Source organism: Bicyclus anynana, chromosome 9, assembly GCF_947172395.1.
Source record: "Bicyclus anynana chromosome 9, ilBicAnyn1.1, whole genome shotgun sequence".
Lineage (NCBI taxonomy): Eukaryota > Metazoa > Arthropoda > Insecta > Lepidoptera > Nymphalidae > Bicyclus > Bicyclus anynana.
This window is the reverse complement of record NC_069091.1, coordinates 16,818,027-16,837,424: the sequence shown is the minus strand read 5'-3', so window position 1 is coordinate 16,837,424 and position 19,398 is coordinate 16,818,027. Positions and strand designations below refer to the sequence as shown.

The following is a 19,398-nucleotide window of genomic DNA, read 5'->3' as shown; positions in this document are numbered from 1 at the left end:
TGTTTCCATAATGGAATAAATTACATATTTTAGTATATATTTCCACACTAGCTGTTTACCTAGAACTTCTATTTAGTAACCTTTCTAGGACTATATGTTTATCGCAAAAGCTGCTAAGTAGTTCGGGGTATTATATATCATATCTAAATTGTTTTACCTAGCAATCAACATAATATACACTGTACAGTATTATTGTCTATGAACACTGACATGCACAATGTTCTTTATTGAATCTAGGGTAAATACATATGGTAAAAATAGTCAATTCTTCGTCTAAAATGAACTTTTAATGAGTAGTCAGAGCATTTTTACAAATACAATATTATAAAGATTACTCCATTGTCAATGGATAAACGTAAGATGTCCATATAGATAACATCTAAGTGCGAATTTTTCATTTAATTTAAGTACACTAGACAAAATTTGTGTGTGGATAAGTGAAATGCCAGGTCAAAATAAAAAATCCTCAATAGCTTCACGATCACGAAGGACCAAAATTCAGCAATTATTCAGAAGATAAGTCATAGGTTTGATTCCCGTCAGATTCATTACTCGAACCCAGTACCACATAATCCGAAGCCACATAGACCAACCACTGCACCAACGAGGAAATTAATTCGATTAAAAGGACATTACAATAATTACCTCTACTCACATTGAAGCTCAAGTTCTAGTCAAGGTCTCACCGCGAATGCCAAGTGTCGACATGGTCGGGCTCGGAAGCGGTGAATCATCGAGGCGTCGCGCCTTTGACACTTGGACTGGATTTTATCGATTCCATTTGCGTTTGAAAAGGTCGGGATTGCTAGCGATTACAAATCGAATGTCTCATTTACTTTCAAAATATATCTGTGATCACCTTGCATTTTAAACTGACTGCAAAAGGTTTGTTGTTTTTCGACCGTAATGTGACTTGGATTTCGATACATTTCGAGACAAGTGTCGATACGTTTGTCTTTTTTTCACCTGATGGTAAATGATGATGCAGTCTAAGATAGAAGCGGGCTAACTTACGGTTTCTACACGACATCGTATTGGAACGCTAAATCGCTTGGCGGTACGACTTTGCCGGTAGGGTGGCAATTAGCCTCGGTTGAAGCCTCCCACCAGCCGGGGATCGAACCCAGGACCTCCATCTCCAACCGCGCATACCACTGCGCCACGGAGGCTGTGAAATCTAATTTAAATATCAGTGAAGTGCCAATGGACGGAACAAATAGTTCGAAGAGCCGAAAGTGTGGTGTTGGTTGTTTGGCAGTCCCTAAAAAAGGCCCACGTCTTACAGCTGTCCATCGGCTGAATGTTGATGATGATATTACATTATTTTCGAAAAAAATCCGCAGATGTTTTTTTTCATCGATCTAATGGGTATGATAAAACTGATTATCTGTAAAAATATTGAAACTATAGCTGAAAATTGTTATAAAAACTTTTCAGGAAGATTCTAACACAATATTTTTTTAATGTCTCCTTCTAAATGAGTGATGGTGACTGTCACAACTTTACAGTGAAAGTTCGTCATGACAAATTATCAATCATCGTACCAAGCAATGTTATTTTAGTGTTCAAACCTTTAATATTGAAAATTATGGGTTATTATATGAAGTAAATACTCAAATATAAGTTATAAATTAATGCGAAAGGTAGACAATAAATCATACAAAATGAGAGCATGAAAAGCCAACACTGTGTACTAGTCACTCGCTATGTATGAAGCTCTATACTTCAACGCACAATTAATTATAGATTAAGTCCGTTTTATAGATTGACCGCGTCTTTTTCGGACAGGCTACGCTACGGTGCTACGTACGCTACGTAGCCGCTCTGTCTTCACGCTGATAGATGAGTTTTGAGCTTTACTAGGCGTATCTAACTTCAAGCAGAGGCGTCCCAAAAACGTCCTTTACGATCCAGACTATGACATGACAACCGACAATGCTTCCCAGGCAATACAATCACAAGCTACACAGCGTCTTCGCTGGCGAAGACGAGGTCCCCGATATCTAACGTCCGGACGTGGGTTTTCTAACTCACGATTTTGGTGGCGTCCAGATTGATTCACTCAGGTCACGGTTACCCCTTCCCAAATGGCCCTCGAGGTCCGAGTCTCATGGGAGATGCCCTTAGAGTCGTCCTCTATGCCCTTCGTTCCGTCCTCTATCTTTATTTCAGCCTTCAGGTCTCATCGGGCGACGCTTCTGCGCTCGCCCAAACCCCCCGGAGTCACCGTAGTGGTCTCACATGGAGCCATCGGCACTTACGTAACACGAAAAAAATAAAAGGCGTTTCGTTATAGTCCTTCGGTCCAGAAACAACAGATATTCATAGGAAGTCGGACAAAATGTCCTATAAACCTAGTGAGTCATGATGGTGAGACGGTCACCCTTCAAGCCATCTTCCAGACTACGCTGTGTCCGATAACAAAATATTATGCCGCTTGAAGATTGACCGACAAGGTAACCACTTGATTTATTATATCTTTGTTTGTCTTTGCTGCAAAATCGGTTGAGGTTGTATTTTTTTATAAAGTTACATAAAATAAAAAATTAAAACCTGGGATTCGAATATAACAGTATAGATAAACCAAGGTATTCAAAATTAAGTACTAACCTTACCGGACTATTTTAAAGGAGCATTATTTTTATCGATTGCACCGAAATCTAGAAGAGATTAGAAGCTTGGCCTTGCCTGCCATGCTTAATCTCCTAGTACAGTCTCTGTTAAGGAGGAAGGCGCTGGCGCTGTGGTTCATACATAGGCTGATGACGATGATTAGTTACCAGTGCATGCAGTGATTATGGCTTTTAAAGTATAAATATAAATCTCATCGACTGAGTCACCCGGTTCCTAGTAATCAGTGTGCAATGGTTTTGAAAAACAAATCAAGTTCTTAGACTCACAATGAGTCCACGTTAAATTAAAAAATGAGTTTGGAGGTATTAGGAAAGATTTTCAAAAATGGGACTACATTTGCTGCACATTCTCACGGCTTTGCTCTTGTTAACTGTTGGTTTACGCGTGGCGGTAAGTTATTTTTTTAAATATTAGTCATGTCTTTACACTTGACAACTTTTTTGTTTGTTTACCCTTCTCACTATTACTTATCGATAAGCTCCTAGTGGCAACGACCACAACTTACGGGCGGGGAACGAACCGAAGGCCTCGTAAATTAATGATTAAGCCCCTTAACCATTGAGCTATTGAGGCTTCAAATTCTCGAGTTATTTCAGAGATATTTGAGGCACCACCAAAACTTGTTCAATACGAGTACCGGAATTCAAAAATGCAGACTGACTGAAGGGTAAAGGGGCTTTATCAACCCTTAAAGGAATTTTCGGAATGGGGTGAATTTAAGTTATTGTGGTCGGTGACCATGACAACGGTATACATACAATAAAGCAATTTCACCAGATGACGTAAAGGAACATCGTTATTATATTATGTATGTACTATAATAACGATTTCGATGGCTCGTCTGGTGAAATTGCTATCATTATAATTGGTTTACTATAATGTTGCTCTATATTAAGGAAATAATTTTCATCATACATAATATAGAACCCATAAAAGTATAACGAACAAATAAATTCACTATTTCGCTATATACAGTTTCGCTATTTTATAACACAGTTCCTACCATACAGAATCATCTTCTCTTCTGACACGATGTTCTAAATAGTGAAAGATAGAGACATCGTTATGGTCTAAGACCCGGCATTAGAAATATTACCCTCATCTGTTATTTATTAGTGATGAGAAATAATGATAGACTATATTCAAAATATACGACTATATAGATAAATTGCGGCTTGACACATTTTTCATACAAAATCTAGGAAACCATGAACTAGATCAAATGCAACTGTAACTGTATTACAATTAAATTAAGCATAAGATAAACTTTCATTTGATATATTAAACTACAAATTAACCGATGAGGGTACTTATTTATATAACATTAATTAACTGTTTATATTTGGCAACCCCTCAGTTGCAGTGTGAAAACAGTCAACTTTTACATTTTCGATTATGTTGAATATATTCTTTTAACTAGTCTTACGTCTTTGCCCCAATTTCGAAAAGGGTCTCTCTGTTGAGAGCCACATAACTACCAAAGAGGTCGCAAAGATTACTCTAGTTATAAAAAACTTTTTAGTCACATAATCTGAATGTATGATGTGTTTTTCATATTACAGCGAAGGTATAACATTGGTAAAAAGTACACAGACCAAATTGATTCTGTATTTCCACGTGTAAATAACTGGTGTACCACTTCATGTCCAAGTTATTGGGCTCCTCCGAAGAGGAAATTCTTTAAATTCCTAAAGAAAACAAGTGACATTGGCTTAAAAAAAGAAAAGGTAAAGAAACGAGATTTAACTGAAGAGGATCGAAAGAAAAAAGAGCTGGCTAAAAAAGAAGAAAAGTTTCTTAAACGGAGAGAAAGGGAATTTCAAAAAATACTGAAGGCGAGAAAAAAGGAGAGAGAAAAAAGAAGAAAGGACAGAGCAAAGAAAAGGGCAGTTAAGTTAAAAATGAAAGAGAAAACACAAAAACAAATCAAAAATAACATGATATCTAATGAGTGATAAATAAAAGTTTTGTTTTATAAGTACTTCTTAACCTAATAAATACAACTTATACCTGTTCATTGTTATAAATACGTAATAGTAGGTATAATCAACCAAAAATCAAGAAATGATCACCCTAAGTTTAGTATATGTATAAGCTTTATATCCGCTCTTCTACGAGTATAAATAAAGGTAGACCTGGCCCTGACCATATAATAGGCTCATAATGGTTACGATGTAATTATTTTAAATGAATATTTGCCATATACATTATCAATATGACTTATAATTATATTTCCGTTCCCCTTCGATTAGTCGACAAAACTGTTTTAAGAGTGGGTATGACAATAGTTCAAATCCATGACCTCTAGATAACCTCTATCTTGGCCCCTTTAGTTGTTAGTATATCTCTGTTAATTTTGAAACGATAACTTTTGAATTAGTTCAGATTTCGATCTCTCACAAACAGCCACACTTTCAAATTAAAACTGCTGAGAATGAACTAATGAACATTCAGACAGAATTATACATATGTCATCCGCCAGATTCGTGCAATCCTACATACCGAGTGCACATCACTGGCGCTTCTAATGCGCACTTTAATGAAATTCCACTCTCGGCTTTAATCCACGCTAGTTAGAACTTTATGAAATGGCCCATTTTCATGTACGTTCATTAAGTTGTTTGGCGATGTTAGATGAGTTTGGAATTAAAAAAATTAAACCGTTTCAGCCTTTGGTGTACACTGATCTAGTATTTAAAGGTTTTCTTTTAAAGGTTCCTAATAATTAAGTTAAATAACTTTACTGGTGCAGAACTTCATAATTATTTCTTATTTTCAGTATATTTTTACACTAAGTATAATTGTTTGTGATGTGATCGTTCAGGACACACCCGATTAAGGACTTTTCAAAACTAAAAATTACAGAAGCGAGAATTCCGTGATAATAATTCATTTCATTGTAAATTATCATGTTTTTTACATTAAAAAAATATGCTATGGTATAATATAAGTACGGGAAGTCACTGAGTGGGTGATGGAATGAGCTATGCTCTGAGTATCTCTACGTAATCGAAAATCACATACCCACTCATAACTGAATGAGTCGCGAAATGGAAATGGACGGGACAAATACTTCGAAGAGCTGATGGACGTTGGGCGCTCAAGGTTCTGGAATACCGACGCCGCACCGGCAAGCACAGCGTGGTGGACCAATGACATCAAGTAGATCATGGGAGCCACTGGATGCAGATATTTCAAGACCGACCGTTTAGTTATCCTTACAAGGGGTCTATGTCAAGCAGTGTACGTCCATACTATAACATCATGATTACGATGATAATGATGAAGTAAAGTTAAAACTTAACATTAAAGCTATGGGAGCTTATAGCACATAATTATTTATTTAAATATTTGATGTACAAGCAGACATTTATATTCGGTACAGATTTAACTTTTTATTATGAGTCATTTGGTACAATCACTACTCAAATCCCTTTGTTACGCAATCTCACGACAGGATTAATTTAAATTGATTCACCTGCTATCGACTTCCATGGCAGGGATTGTGAGATTTTCTTTGAAGCTGAGACTTCCATTTAAATTCCTGGCGTCGTTTGCTCAGGTTTTATTTATTTTATGGGGACTAATTGTCGATTTCCTCGGGGACTTTAATCTTCTTATTTCAGGTAGATACCACGCAATTAGCACAAATGGGGGGACAAAGACTAAAGCAGCATAAAAGCTGTATGTATAGTAACTATGTTCGTAAGTATTGATCTTTTCGATAGGTTGAAACTATACCTGCTCTGCGTTTTGATGTAGATGGAGCTGTACCTACCATGAGAATCATAATAGAGAGAGAAAGAGAGAGAACAGCAATAACATTTTCTTTCAACGCCATTTAGCGATCGATAAATTGAAATAAATAAAAAAAAACTTTATATAATTTTTTGCAATTGATTACTATCAAGTTAATTGTCCTTGAGTAGCTTCATCATTATGAGACGCTCAACTTTTATATTAACGAAAATTTTTGATTCTGGTAGCTAATAGGGTTACTGGGTCATAAACATTTCTGAGCGTAGGAACGAGATAACGTCCCGCGCAATTTGTAGGACAATGTGGCTGTTAAATTGTACAACTATTTAGTTAGTAACAATTTTTGATAACCGCGTAGGTACTGATACAAGTTGGGAGGAGGGGAGTTTATCAAAAATTGTTACTAAATACAGCTGTTTTCTTTACTGTTGCTTATCTAATAACAATATAACAATATTTAACAGCAACATCGTCCTACAAATTACGTAGTACGTTATCTCGTTCCTACGCTCAGAAATGTTTATGACCCGGTAACCCTGTTAGCTACCAGAATGAAGAATTTTCGTAAATGTTGAGCTTCTCATCAAGATGAAGCTACCCACGGAATATTAACTTGATAGTAATCAATTGGAATATATTTATTACAATAAATAAATTTACACAGCACAGAAACAAAAAACAGTAGGTATCGAAAAAGATAAAATACATTTCAGCAGATGAAAGTAAAACATTATCCGCAAAATACAGGCAGTCAAAGTCACTGGAATCTTAAAGTGTGATAATACCTTAATATTGTGGTAACACAAACATACAATCTAATCAAATGGGGTTTAAATCCGATCAATATCGTCTGAGGTTAAACTTGAGTCACGCGGGAGACGCGAGAGCTTGCACGGAGTTGGTAATTACTCAAAACTAGGCGAATCAGATATATTCTAGCGCTTAAACGGAACTCGTTTAGCTAAATTGGTTTCTATACGGAATTGTTCCGAACGGAGATCGTTAGGATAAAATAAAAATAGTTGTTTATTTTAACGCTGTATTGGACGGGATTTTATTGTGTTCTTTCTTAGATTTGTGTTGTGTTTTAGATATATACAGATGCGGCTTCTTATGTACATTTATACAGACTTTAACAGTAAACAAACTATTCCAGTCATCATCACCATTAACAATCACTGTTGAGCACTAGTCTCCTCTCAGAATTAGTGAGGTTAGGCCAAAAGTTCACCATGCTGGCTGAATGCGGATTGGCAGAATTCACACACGCAGATAATTAAATGTTGTTGTTTATTGAATGTTTTTCCTTCTCCATTTGAGACACGTGATATTTAATAGATATCTTAAAATGCACACAACTGAAAAGTTGGAGCTGCATGCCCCGGACTACGTTCGAACCCACACCCTCCGGAATCGGAGGCAGACGTCATATTCACTGGCCTATCATGGCTGGGCTATGCTATATTGTTTTCAAGTTGGTTGTATTGAATATTGGCTTTTATAATTGACAACACACAATTATCATATCAACCCTGTTAAAAATAGGTTCGTAATACTTTCTTTTGACTTGAGAGCATAGTAAGACAATAAATATCGAAGCCAACACGGTACCCGGCAAAAGGTGCTCCAAAATAAAAACAAAATACAATCCAAATATCCCACAATATACGGTCGGAGTTTGATTTAATGATCGTTCCGTAATCAAGTTACTGCCGTTTCCAATTTCCATACCTCCATTTCTAAATGCAAATACACACGAGAATATAAATTCGCCCTCGTCCCCGAGGGGTTGAGAGGGGCACGGGGGAGAGGGGATAGCCAAGGGTAGGTTGGGGAGGTAAAATTCAATTAATCACTAACGCTTAGTTTTACCACATGATGGGTTGGCTTTATAGTTAATGACACTTTTGCGATTAGAAGCTTTCTTTTAATTAGACGGTAATTATAACGCTCCGAAACACAGGGCTTTTTTGTATTAAGGCCAGGATTCAATTAACTCTAGCTATAAAGAAATACATTTAACAGAATGTAAAATGTACATTTACAATTTTCATCATCATTTAATATTAAGATTAGAATTAAAATTATTGATGAATTTACTACCGCCAAGTAAATAGACGACGACCGTGACGCAGTGGTTTGCGCAGTGGATTTACAAAACGGAGGTCCTGGATTCGATCCCCGGCTGGGCCGATTGAGATTTTCTTAATTGGTCCAGGTCTGGCTGGTGGGAGGCTTCGGCCGTGGCTAGTTACCACCCTACCGGCAAACACGTACCGCTAAGCGATTTAGCGTTCCGGTACGATTTCGTGTAGAAACCGAAAGGTGTGTAGATTTTCATCCTCCTCCTAACAAGTTAGCCCGCTTTCATCTTAGACTGCATCATCACTTACCACCAGGTGAGATTGTAGTCACGGGCTAACTTGCCAGAAATACTGTATTCTGATCTGTATGTTTTTGATATATACAGTTACGACTTCCTACTATGCACATTTAAAGCTAAACATATACGTATATTTGCAAAGTATATTAGTAGTAGAGCTTTTTGAGATGTACTTCCCCGGACGATATATATATATATATATATATATCGTCCGGGGAAGTACAGCCGCCATGTTCTTTTCATTGCTGTGTTACCATCTGAAGGGCTTGGTTGTCGGTGTAATAACGATCACATGAGGGTAACATACAATACAGAGTTAACACCGCACTTTAGCCAGGACGCAGCACTTTGTAGACCATGTTTCTTGTATGCCCTAAGAAGTTTTGGTCGGTTTTCCACTTACCATCAATTGGACAAACTTAGTCCATCAGTTACTATATTAGTAAAGTTTATTTTTACCTTCTAATAACTACTGAGTTAGTGAAGGCCATTTTTTCCAGTGACACAGGCACAGGCGTTGTTGGATGTGCTCAGTAGGTAACTCTCACAAAAGTTAAAAATATTTTTTCCTATACATAGACGTGCGAAAGCATGGCACAAATTGTACTTTACATTACATGTATAGATAAGACGGTTCAGATTTTTACAGAATGATGAACTGATATCGCAAAAAATAAGCATCAAACTGATACCATAGAAAGTAGGTAGGTATGTCGAAAACCAATAAACATTTTTCCAAACGATAAAGTATAAGAAATCACTCGATATATTTACGACCACCAACGCTGACGCTTCGAAAACTTTTATTGGGATGTAAACAAACATAAAAAAAAGTTTCTCATTCCCTCGAAAATATTTCACAAGAACCATAATACGAGCCATCTCAAACAGTTTATGTTTACTCCGCATTACCATAGAATTCTTTTTATTAAAGTAACATACTCGTCCTATATTACTACCAGAGATATTCAAAGGTTATTTTAGCAACAAACAGGACTAACCTGTTAATTTATGGTCAATAAAAAATGCTATTTGGCCTTGTTTTTACAACTCTTTTAACTCAGAATTTTTACAACTCTTTTATCACACATAATATTACAGGCATGTATTGACAAACTAGCGGACGCCCGTAACTCCGTTCGCATGAAATTATGTCTTTCACAAATCAAATAAGTCATACAAAGTATGATGTTTATATTCTGATCTCAAAGTATGATGTTTATCACTGTACCAAAAATTATCTAAATTGGTTCAGTGATTTCAGTGCATGAAAAGTTAACAGGCTTTCGCTTCTATAGTATTATAGTATTAGTATTGAATCATATAACTATTGCGTGTATTTTTATAATATATCTGCAATTCTCTAAAAATTATTGGGATTATAAAAACACATTTTATTTTATTAAATCATGGAAGCATAACTTACGAGTATACTCGTATGTAGTTGAACACATACAATGTACATGTAAACATACCGTACAATTATAGAAATATGTAGTAACTATGTATGGTATACAATATAGTACTTGCAAAGAGTGTTCGCAGAATCCTTTCTACTGTTTATTGAAATCTCGTCGGCAACAGAAAATAGGATAGACGTCAAGATGTTTTTTTTTTTGTTTAAATGAACGCTTCTGTACACTTTATGTGTTTCTTTTGCCAAAATATTTTATACTGTACAAATAACGCAAATATTCAAGATAAAACACAGTAAGTAACACAAAACACTTTTAGCTTTAATATTCTGTTATTTATAAGCATAATATATAAAGGTATTTTAAAGAAGGCTATGTTATCTTTATACTAATATTATGAGGAAGTTTAATTTGTGAAATTGTAGGCGGTAATCTTTGGATCTGCTGAACCGATTTTACAAATTCTTTAAATACCAATAACAGAAAGCTACAGCTTAATAGAAACAGGCTATATTTTATACCTGTAATCCCAAGGACATGGGAACTACGCATAAGAAACCGCGGGGCATCGTTTTAACTACATTACCGTCTGGAAGACACTGAATTAGCGAATAGCCCACCGGAACCAATCAAGAAAGTAGAAGATAAAAATGCAAGTGCTTTTACGTAACGTACGTTAGTGACGTAATTGCCGCGACACCGCCGTTTTTAACAAACAAAAGTATCAGAAAACGGCAAATAAGAAAGTACAGGCTTCCCTGGAGCGGAGTGGGCCGACACAAATAAATAATGCATCGCATGCATAATGTAGGCGGCTTTTGGCAAGATGTGGGTGAACTAAAATTGGCCAAGTGCGAGCTACTTGAGGAAAAAAACCATTTGTTTCCCACTGTTTGCTTAAAACGATGCATACATTTGTGTAACTGCGGAAGTGGTATGATTTCAAATGATGAGCGTTAAAATACTCTGCGGTTACTTTATTTTTCTTTCGTATATTTCACAAAAATATCCTCTTTAAACTTTACATGCATAGTATGAAAATATAGGGAAATACCAAAGCAAATGACTTATAGCGACTTTATCGCTAACAATTTATTCCAGGCCTCTTTAGGCGTACGAAAATACAGAAACAAATGGCAAGTATACACAACTCGGCTTTTTATAGATTAAGATTGTTTTTTTTTTAATAAGTTAACGTTTTGACTTCAATATCATTTGATGTTAAGTTTAACATCCGAAAATGATCGGCAGAGAACCAAACAAAGATTTTATAGGATACTAGCTGGCACCGCGCGGTTTCACCCGCGTGGTTCCCGTTCCCGTAGGAATACGGGGATAATATATAGCCTATAGCCTTTCTCGTTAGATGGGCTATCTAACACAGAAAGAATTTTCAAATCGGACCAGTAGTTTCTGAGATTAGCGCGTTCAATCAAACAAACAAACCCTTCATCATCATCATCATCATATCAGCTGATGGACGTCCCTTGCAGGACATAGGACATTTGTAGGGACTTCCAAACATCACGATGCTGAGCCACCTAAACTCTTCAGCTTTATAATATTAGTATAGATGTCACTACCGCGTCAAAACTGAGGCGAACAAAAGCGGATAATTGTCCTATATTCATTAAATCGCATAATAAACTGTAAGTTATTTAAACAAATAATACTTAAATATTGTATACAATGTCAAGGAACAGTAAAAATTGTATACACATAAATATATAATTAAATTAAACACAAAAGCATATTGTGTGCACTCAGTAAAGTAGCTAAATTTGAATCACTTTTTACGGTTATTTTGTAGGTACAAAACATATCTTTAGTTTAGAATATCGTTGGAATCAAAACACTAAACCGCCAACCCGCATTGAGCAGTGTGGTCCGGGCATGAATAGGCTGACGTTGTAATGCTTCTTTTGATAAAGGCAATCAAAAGGCATCACTAACTGTACCAGAGTGGTAATAACTCGGGTAACAATAAATAAATCTATAGACCATGTTATTTCATTACAAAGGTAGGCCCTTTAAACAATATATTTGCCCCAGTTCTAGCTCACTGTTCAAAGTTAATTCAAAGGCTTAACATTTTGTATTTGTACGTTTTTGTTAATAATACGTATGTTTCAGCCATTCGGGTAACTTAGTATTTGTATTTAATTAAATCCTCGGTTTGAATAAACGGAATCTTGATAATTTAATTTATTTGTTAAAGTGTAATATATTTTCATCCTTGTGATACTTTAAAGAACTAAACTCTAAAGATGAAATCACTATTTTGGTACCACACATTATCTTTAGCATTATTTAATATATTTTATTGTATTGTGTGTGTGTGTGTTCAATAAATAAATTTTCTTTCTTTCTTTCATTGTTTTTCTTTTGCTTAATTTTTTGTAAAATTAATGCTTCTATTGTTAACCTTTAGCAGAATCATATCAAATTATTAGTTTGCGGAAATTGCAGGATATTATGTTGGAATTAATTTGTTTTAAGTATCTTAATATAGTTTATGAAACGAATATTATTTTCGCCGTATTAACGTTTAAATCTTTTAAACTACGCATCGGAATTTAATACGATTTCATCGTTAGATAGAGTGATACATGAGGAAGATTTATACGTATAATTTAAACTTGTTTTTCATGCAGACGAGACTGCCGACTGCCTGCTAATATAAACTGTTACTTTCTGATAGATAATGTCTTTTACTGAAGGAGGAAAGATGATTCCTCAGAGAGCTTATGATTACCAGACGTAGCTCCATTAGGAAGGTCTAGATATTTGTCAAAACAGTATGTTTGACAAGCATCCAGCCTTCCTAACTATTTACCTAGTAGTTAATTATGGAGTGTGGACTTGTCAAATGAGTTATGTCTGGCTAGCGCAGGTCCATAACAGACATTGCACGTGTGCACTACCTGTAACAATACACTGGCTACTTTGACCAAAGCAACAATACACCGGCTTCTTTGCCCGTAGCAACAATACTACTTTTTTAATAATCTAACCATAGGTACCACACGGTAGCCAATTATGAAGTTTGGAGAAATTTTCAGTCTTTATGTAAAGAAGCATATCTGGCTACTGTTCTTAGTCTATAACAGGCATAACGCGTGTGCCCGTAGCAAAATACGCCGGCTACTTTGCCAGTAGCAACAATACTACTTTTTAACAGACTTCCAAAAAAGAGTAGGTTCTACGTTCGGCTGTATGTATGTTTTTTTTATGTATGTGCAGCGATAATTCCGCCATTTATAGACCGATTTTAAAAATTCTTTTTTTGTTTTTAATACTCTTACCATAGGTAGCCAATTATGGACTTTGGAGAAAATTTCAGTTTGTATAAAAAGAAGCATAACTGGCTACTGTTCTTAGTCCATAACAGGCATAGCGCGTATGCCCGTAGCAACAATACGCCAGCTACTTTTTCAATATTTCCGAGCAATTTCCACAATGTCATTCACTGACCTACTTCCCACTTCTTTGATCTCGGCTTCAGAATCTTGTCGCCCCACCTGCTTCCCCCGTCGGCAATTATGGGCCGGCCATCTCCCATTGTTCTTGGGACAGCAACAACTCAATATCTAAAGCGATTTTCCTTTGTTTTTATTTTCATATACGACAACAATATCCTATAATCTATTTCTAACGCATTTTCGTTTATTAACAAGTCCGTGGATTAACTGTCTCGTTGGTTTAGTGTTACGGATATTGAGGTTCAAGGTACAAACTTCATTGTTTTTTTTTTACAACAAATTAACCCTTGACTCCGGACTCATCTGGTATTACGAGTAAGTGAAGTGTTGTTCTTAGTAATGGAGTTTTTACCTTACACTGGTGTTTTACTCGTACTCGACATCATACTGAAGTATTAATTTTTAGGATCAGTATAAAAATTCTGTGATCTGTGTCTATAGGAACCTCTCGCAGAGGAATAACATAAAAAAACTACTGTTTTATGCTTTAAATTTGCCTTGATGCCTTTCAAAACAACTGACTTTTTTAATTAACGCTTCCACGGTACGCTGAAACAAACAAAACGCTAAGCTACTAAGAGGCAAACAATTTACAAGAAGCATGATTTCAGAGAAAGTTAATTCCAAGTTCCTTCAAAGATTGCGCTCATAAATCACAATTCGATAACTTTATTGATTTGGAGAACAAAGAACCTGAACAAACGAAATAATATAAGCTTACAAGAAAAGTTAGGTGCGCAATTCCTTGCTTTATTGTTAAGCAAAGAATCGCGCACATAACTTTTCTTGTCTGAGACGTAAGGTTTTTAGAAATATTTGTAAATTGGCAAGCAATTAGCGGTCTTGTCTGGACGGTTTTCAACATGTATGCACAAATAATGCAGAATGCTTTCCTATAATCGAATGTAGATTACAAGTAATACTATAACTTCCTCATGTTCAGTGGTTAGTCTGCGTGTTTATGTATTTTTGATTACGAGGTTCTGGGTTCGAGTCCTGGGTAGGGATCTGAAATACTGAACTTTTCTTTCTTATTAGAAATCTGCAGAAGAAGAAGGTCGGAGACCGCGTTAAACTTCTGTAGTAATCGTTAGAATGAGTTTTATGTTAACTCCGCCATTGAATTGGAAAAGCGGTGGATCTAAGCTAAATATCCCATTTCCTACAAGGATGCCTAGCCCTGTAGTGGGTTCAAACAGGTTGATACCTTATGATGATGATGAATAATAAATGGTTTTTAGTATATAGTTGAAAATATGAGAATTCATGCCATCATAAAACTGTATGGACGTTTTTCTCTACATTTTGAATAAAAACTTGGAAATCTTATAAAGAAAGGTTTTATTTTTAGATCTTGTTCTCTTGAAAAGAATCCGCCATAAAACGTGTAAATTATTCCAATAAAGATTTGCATTAATTCAACGAGAATTTTCTTTTGTTCCAGATAATGCTCACCAAGTTCGTCAACGCCCGAGTGCCTTGAGGCAACATGAAAGTCAAGCGGTGTCTAGACGCGAGGCTAATAGCCTTGTGTACGACGTGCATCTTGCTCCCCGCCATCGCCTGCCCCACCCAGTGCATATGCAAATGGAAGAACGGCAAGCGATACGTCGAATGCACCGACAGAGAGCTAAAGGCGATCCCTGACTCGCTAGACTCCGAGACTCAAGTCCTAGACTTCACCGGCAACGATCTGCAAGTTCTGCAAAAGGAAACGTTCCACAAACTCGGACTGTTGGACTTGCAGAAAATTTATCTGCAGAGATGTCGCTTGCAGAAAATCGATAACCATGCCTTCAGGGGGCTCGCCAACCTAGTCGAGTTGGATCTCTCCAATAATTACATTACCGTCGTCCCGTCGAGCAATTTCGTGTTCTTCCCGTCTCTAATGCGACTGTCGCTGAACAACAATCCCATAACGAGTATAAAGATGCATTGCTTCCAACATCTATCCTACCTCAACACTCTGGAGCTGAGCAATTGTAAGATAGAGAACGTCGAGCCGGAAGCGTTCTCCGGTTTGAAACATTTGGAATGGCTCCGATTGAACGGCAATAGATTGGCGAGCGTGCAAGGCGACAACTTGTTCCCTGACACGTTGCGGGGGATCGATCTCCAGAACAACAATTGGAATTGCGATTGTAATTTGAGAGATTTACACAACTGGCTGTCAAATTTCAATATGCCGCACGCGGTCGAGCCGATTTGCTCGCTACCTGAGCGTTTGAAAAAACGTACGATCACGAGCGTAAATGAATTCGATTTAGCGTGCCTGCCGAAACTGACCCCTACCACCGTATACCTAGAGACGAACGTCGGGAACAACGTGACCCTGGAGTGTATCGTGAAGGCCGTGCCCGAGGCCAAGTTACAGTGGTTCTATCAGGGACAACTTATTCGGAATTATTCAACGTCCGCCGCGGAGCCTCATCACGTATTTCACGTCGAGAGCGGTGTTATAGACAAGAAGAGTGAGTTATATATTTTCAATATCGGGAACGATGATAACGGTACTTACGCGTGTATCGCCGAGAATTCCGCGGGGAAGGTGCGCGCTAACTACACGATCAAGATATTAGTGAAGGAGGAGCCCGTCGTCATCGTAGTCACGTTCCCTCATAGACACTTAGTGGTGATAATAACGATAGTATTCCTAATTATAGTGTTACTGATAGCAATAATAGCGGTCGTATTATTAAAATTTAAAACGGACACGAGGAGTAGAAAGAAAAAGGAGAGCGGAAAAGATGTCGCACTATGCAATCAAATTTTACCGTCTAGTAGAAACAACGGCTCTCTGCCCAAGAACAATGGAAGCGTCATAGTAAACGCACACTCACACCACGCGCTACATTACACCGTGCAAACGAATCGAGAGTACGAGCCGAGCGATGCTTACCAAAGCAATAATATGAAAGGCTTCGTCGACAGGAATCCCGACCTAATTAGCGATGCGGAAACCGTCGCTAACAATGCACAAAATGAAAACACAGCACTTTCGGTTTACAAAACGCAAACCGCCGCCGACACTTTCGAAGAAGAGACCACGTTCACTGCTCAGTCGATGCCGCGTCAAGTCACGTGGCAGGACCAGCAGACCCTGGCCAGCATGCCCATGAGCATGCCTCCTAACGCTATGTACCAACACTCGGCGGACGTCCATCTCAACCCTGGCTGTTTCCTAGACAGCGAAGGCTACCCTTACGACTACGGCCTCCCTAAACACCCGTGTCGACCGCCAATTATGTCAAACTATTCAGTAATCGGGCCGTTTTACCAAACTCTTCCCCACAATAGGCCGAAGGGACAAAAGTTAGTCTGCAAATTCGCAAAAGACAACGAGTTTAACGCGGCGCCGCCTACGTGTCCCAATTTCGAGGTATTCAACGGTACTAATGTGCGCCGCACTCTGGAGGGTTATCCGGTCCCTCGGAACCGTCCGATCGCATTCGTCGGAAATGGAACGGTGTATTATAACGAGGAATTCGTACCTTCGCCGCCGGAGGGTTACAAGACCGAGCCGGTGCAGTGTTGTGCTTCGACCGAAACGTGTTCAAACTGGAACGCCAAAGGGACCTGTGCCGTGATGGTCCCGATGGTGCCGGAAGGACCGGGGCGGTGTTACCAGGTGGAGACCAGGTGCGTCGACACGCAGACGTCGGACGCGCGGATGCCTGGCGAGGGGTCCGAGGGCGGGCTGAAGCCGCTGCCACAAGTATCGAACGCCAAATGTGCGTCGGATATCTGTTCAGAAAGCCCCGACGAGGGGTACGTGGGGGACGCGAACGACATCTGACGACGTCGTCGGAACGATAACGCGTAAACAGGGCAATTTAGACGCTACTAAAGTGATAAAGCGACTGAATATGAGAATAGTATTGTATATAATATGCTTACCGAGTATACACGGACGGAACATTTCTGTGTATCGTGCACAATCATTGAGAATCAAATTCTGTACATCATAACGTTTTATACGTACTCATTTCTATTATATATATTTTTATAGGCGAATAAATTGTAAGCTTAGACAATCCTCTCTGATCCCTTGTCATGTTAATGTTGTTTTGTGAACAACTGTACCCATCCTCTGATATAATATTTAGATTTTTTATACAAATACATTTTTAGAAATAAAAACAGAGTCCTTTATGTAAAACTACTTGCATTCACATTTTGAAGAAGATTGAAATTATAAGCATTTCATACTGCTAACTAGACAGAGAGCATTTTAATATTTACAAGGATCTACTAAATCTATAGTCATTTCATATAAAATTTCTATTTCGAGAAAGGCACAAAACTGCCCTCTCCAAATTAAAATTCTTAAACTTCTCTTATAAATTTGTTTTATAGTAAAAAATAATATTTTACAAATAAAAGAAATTGTTATTATTTTTAGTAAATAATTTTATAGTAATGCTAGTCACGATACCAAATTTTTGACTAATAGTTTACAATATTTTTCATTTTATAATTTTGTAATAAAGAGCTTTTTAAACGAACAGTAATTATAATGTGCCAATATAAATGCTCAGTTTAATCCTTTACTGTTTACAATTTGTTTATATAGCAGTAAAATGTTTCAGGTGATTTTTTTTTTTAATTTTAAGAGCTTAGAACCAGTAAGAACTGTATCGGACGGAGCTTCTGAGACGGCAAAGCTACATTGAATTAATGTTGGTCCTAACATAATGCAACGATGTGGTGTAAGATGTATCCAAATATAGTCACTTATATTCGCTAAACAAAGAAAACATTTAATAAACTTGTAAACTCTAAACATGCTAGTTGTAATACTACGAACTTCCTAACTCTATTTTCGTAACCTGAACTAAGATTTGAAGTCCTGAAAGGACTCCAAGCTGAAAGTCCTTTAAAGAATGATCAGCAAAGTTGAGAAGTTTGAGGTATTACAACCCGGTATCTCACAGAGCATGTTAAGACAAGTACAAAGCAAGACAAAAATTAAATGAACTTTGTTGTTAATCATTATAAAGGAGTAGGTATTACAAACTGAGCCAACAAAGCAGGTACGTGGTTGTATATTGATATTATGTTGCGGAATTTCAGGCATTCGCTACTTTTAAATTTGTGCTTATAATTGTAATTTTGAATTAATTAGGCTGATGCAAACAAAGAAACGTACCCGCTGAAATCATGATGGCAGTGCAGCAAATAGAAACTTTTATTCCCCAGTTAGCAGTTAATTTCAGTCTGCCATTTTGAATGGTTAAGTTAATAAAGCCACTGAATGAATACATAGCGGCTACGCGGAACGTACCTACATTTTAAAACTAAATTAAATAAAGCTCATTATCCCGCGGCAATTGCTAAATAAATTTTGAAATAACTTCATTAAACGGCGTCGTTTTACGATTGTCGTAAAACTTTTGACGTTTGACGTTTTAATAAACGGCTACAAGGGTCATAAAGGGGCTCTAAATCACAGATGAAAATACAATTCACTCGACAAAATTTAATAAACGCTCAATTTATGTTTTGGTAGCGAAAAAGCGGCGCATTTCTGTCCCGGATAGGTTTGCGGTTGAATTGAATTCGGCTAAGTTTGTTTTGGGCTCTAAAATTTGCGCACATTTGGAGCCTTTGTAGCCTTACTTTGTAATTTACGTATCGTCATTTAGCATTCAAAATTGCGAAAACGAAATTCTGTCAAAAATATTTTATTTAAACAATAAAATACGTGTTTTGTGTAGTTATTGCT

At 37.2% G+C, this 19,398-nt stretch overlaps 1 protein-coding gene across 2 annotated transcripts in view; it reads left to right on the top strand.

The window, feature by feature from the left end:
- The window catches only part of LOC112043683 (uncharacterized), an 89,674-nt gene extending 71,108 nt beyond the window's left edge, over positions 1-18,566 (top strand). For both annotated transcript variants that reach the window (XM_024079202.2, XM_024079203.2), the window contains one exon: positions 15,118-18,566. In XM_024079202.2, the coding sequence (XP_023934970.2) occupies positions 15,163-17,469 (2,307 nt within the window). In that variant the 5' untranslated portion in view covers positions 15,118-15,162 and the 3' untranslated portion in view covers positions 17,470-18,566. The remainder of the gene's footprint in view (positions 1-15,117) is intronic.
- The last annotated feature ends 832 nt before the right edge of the window (positions 18,567-19,398 follow it).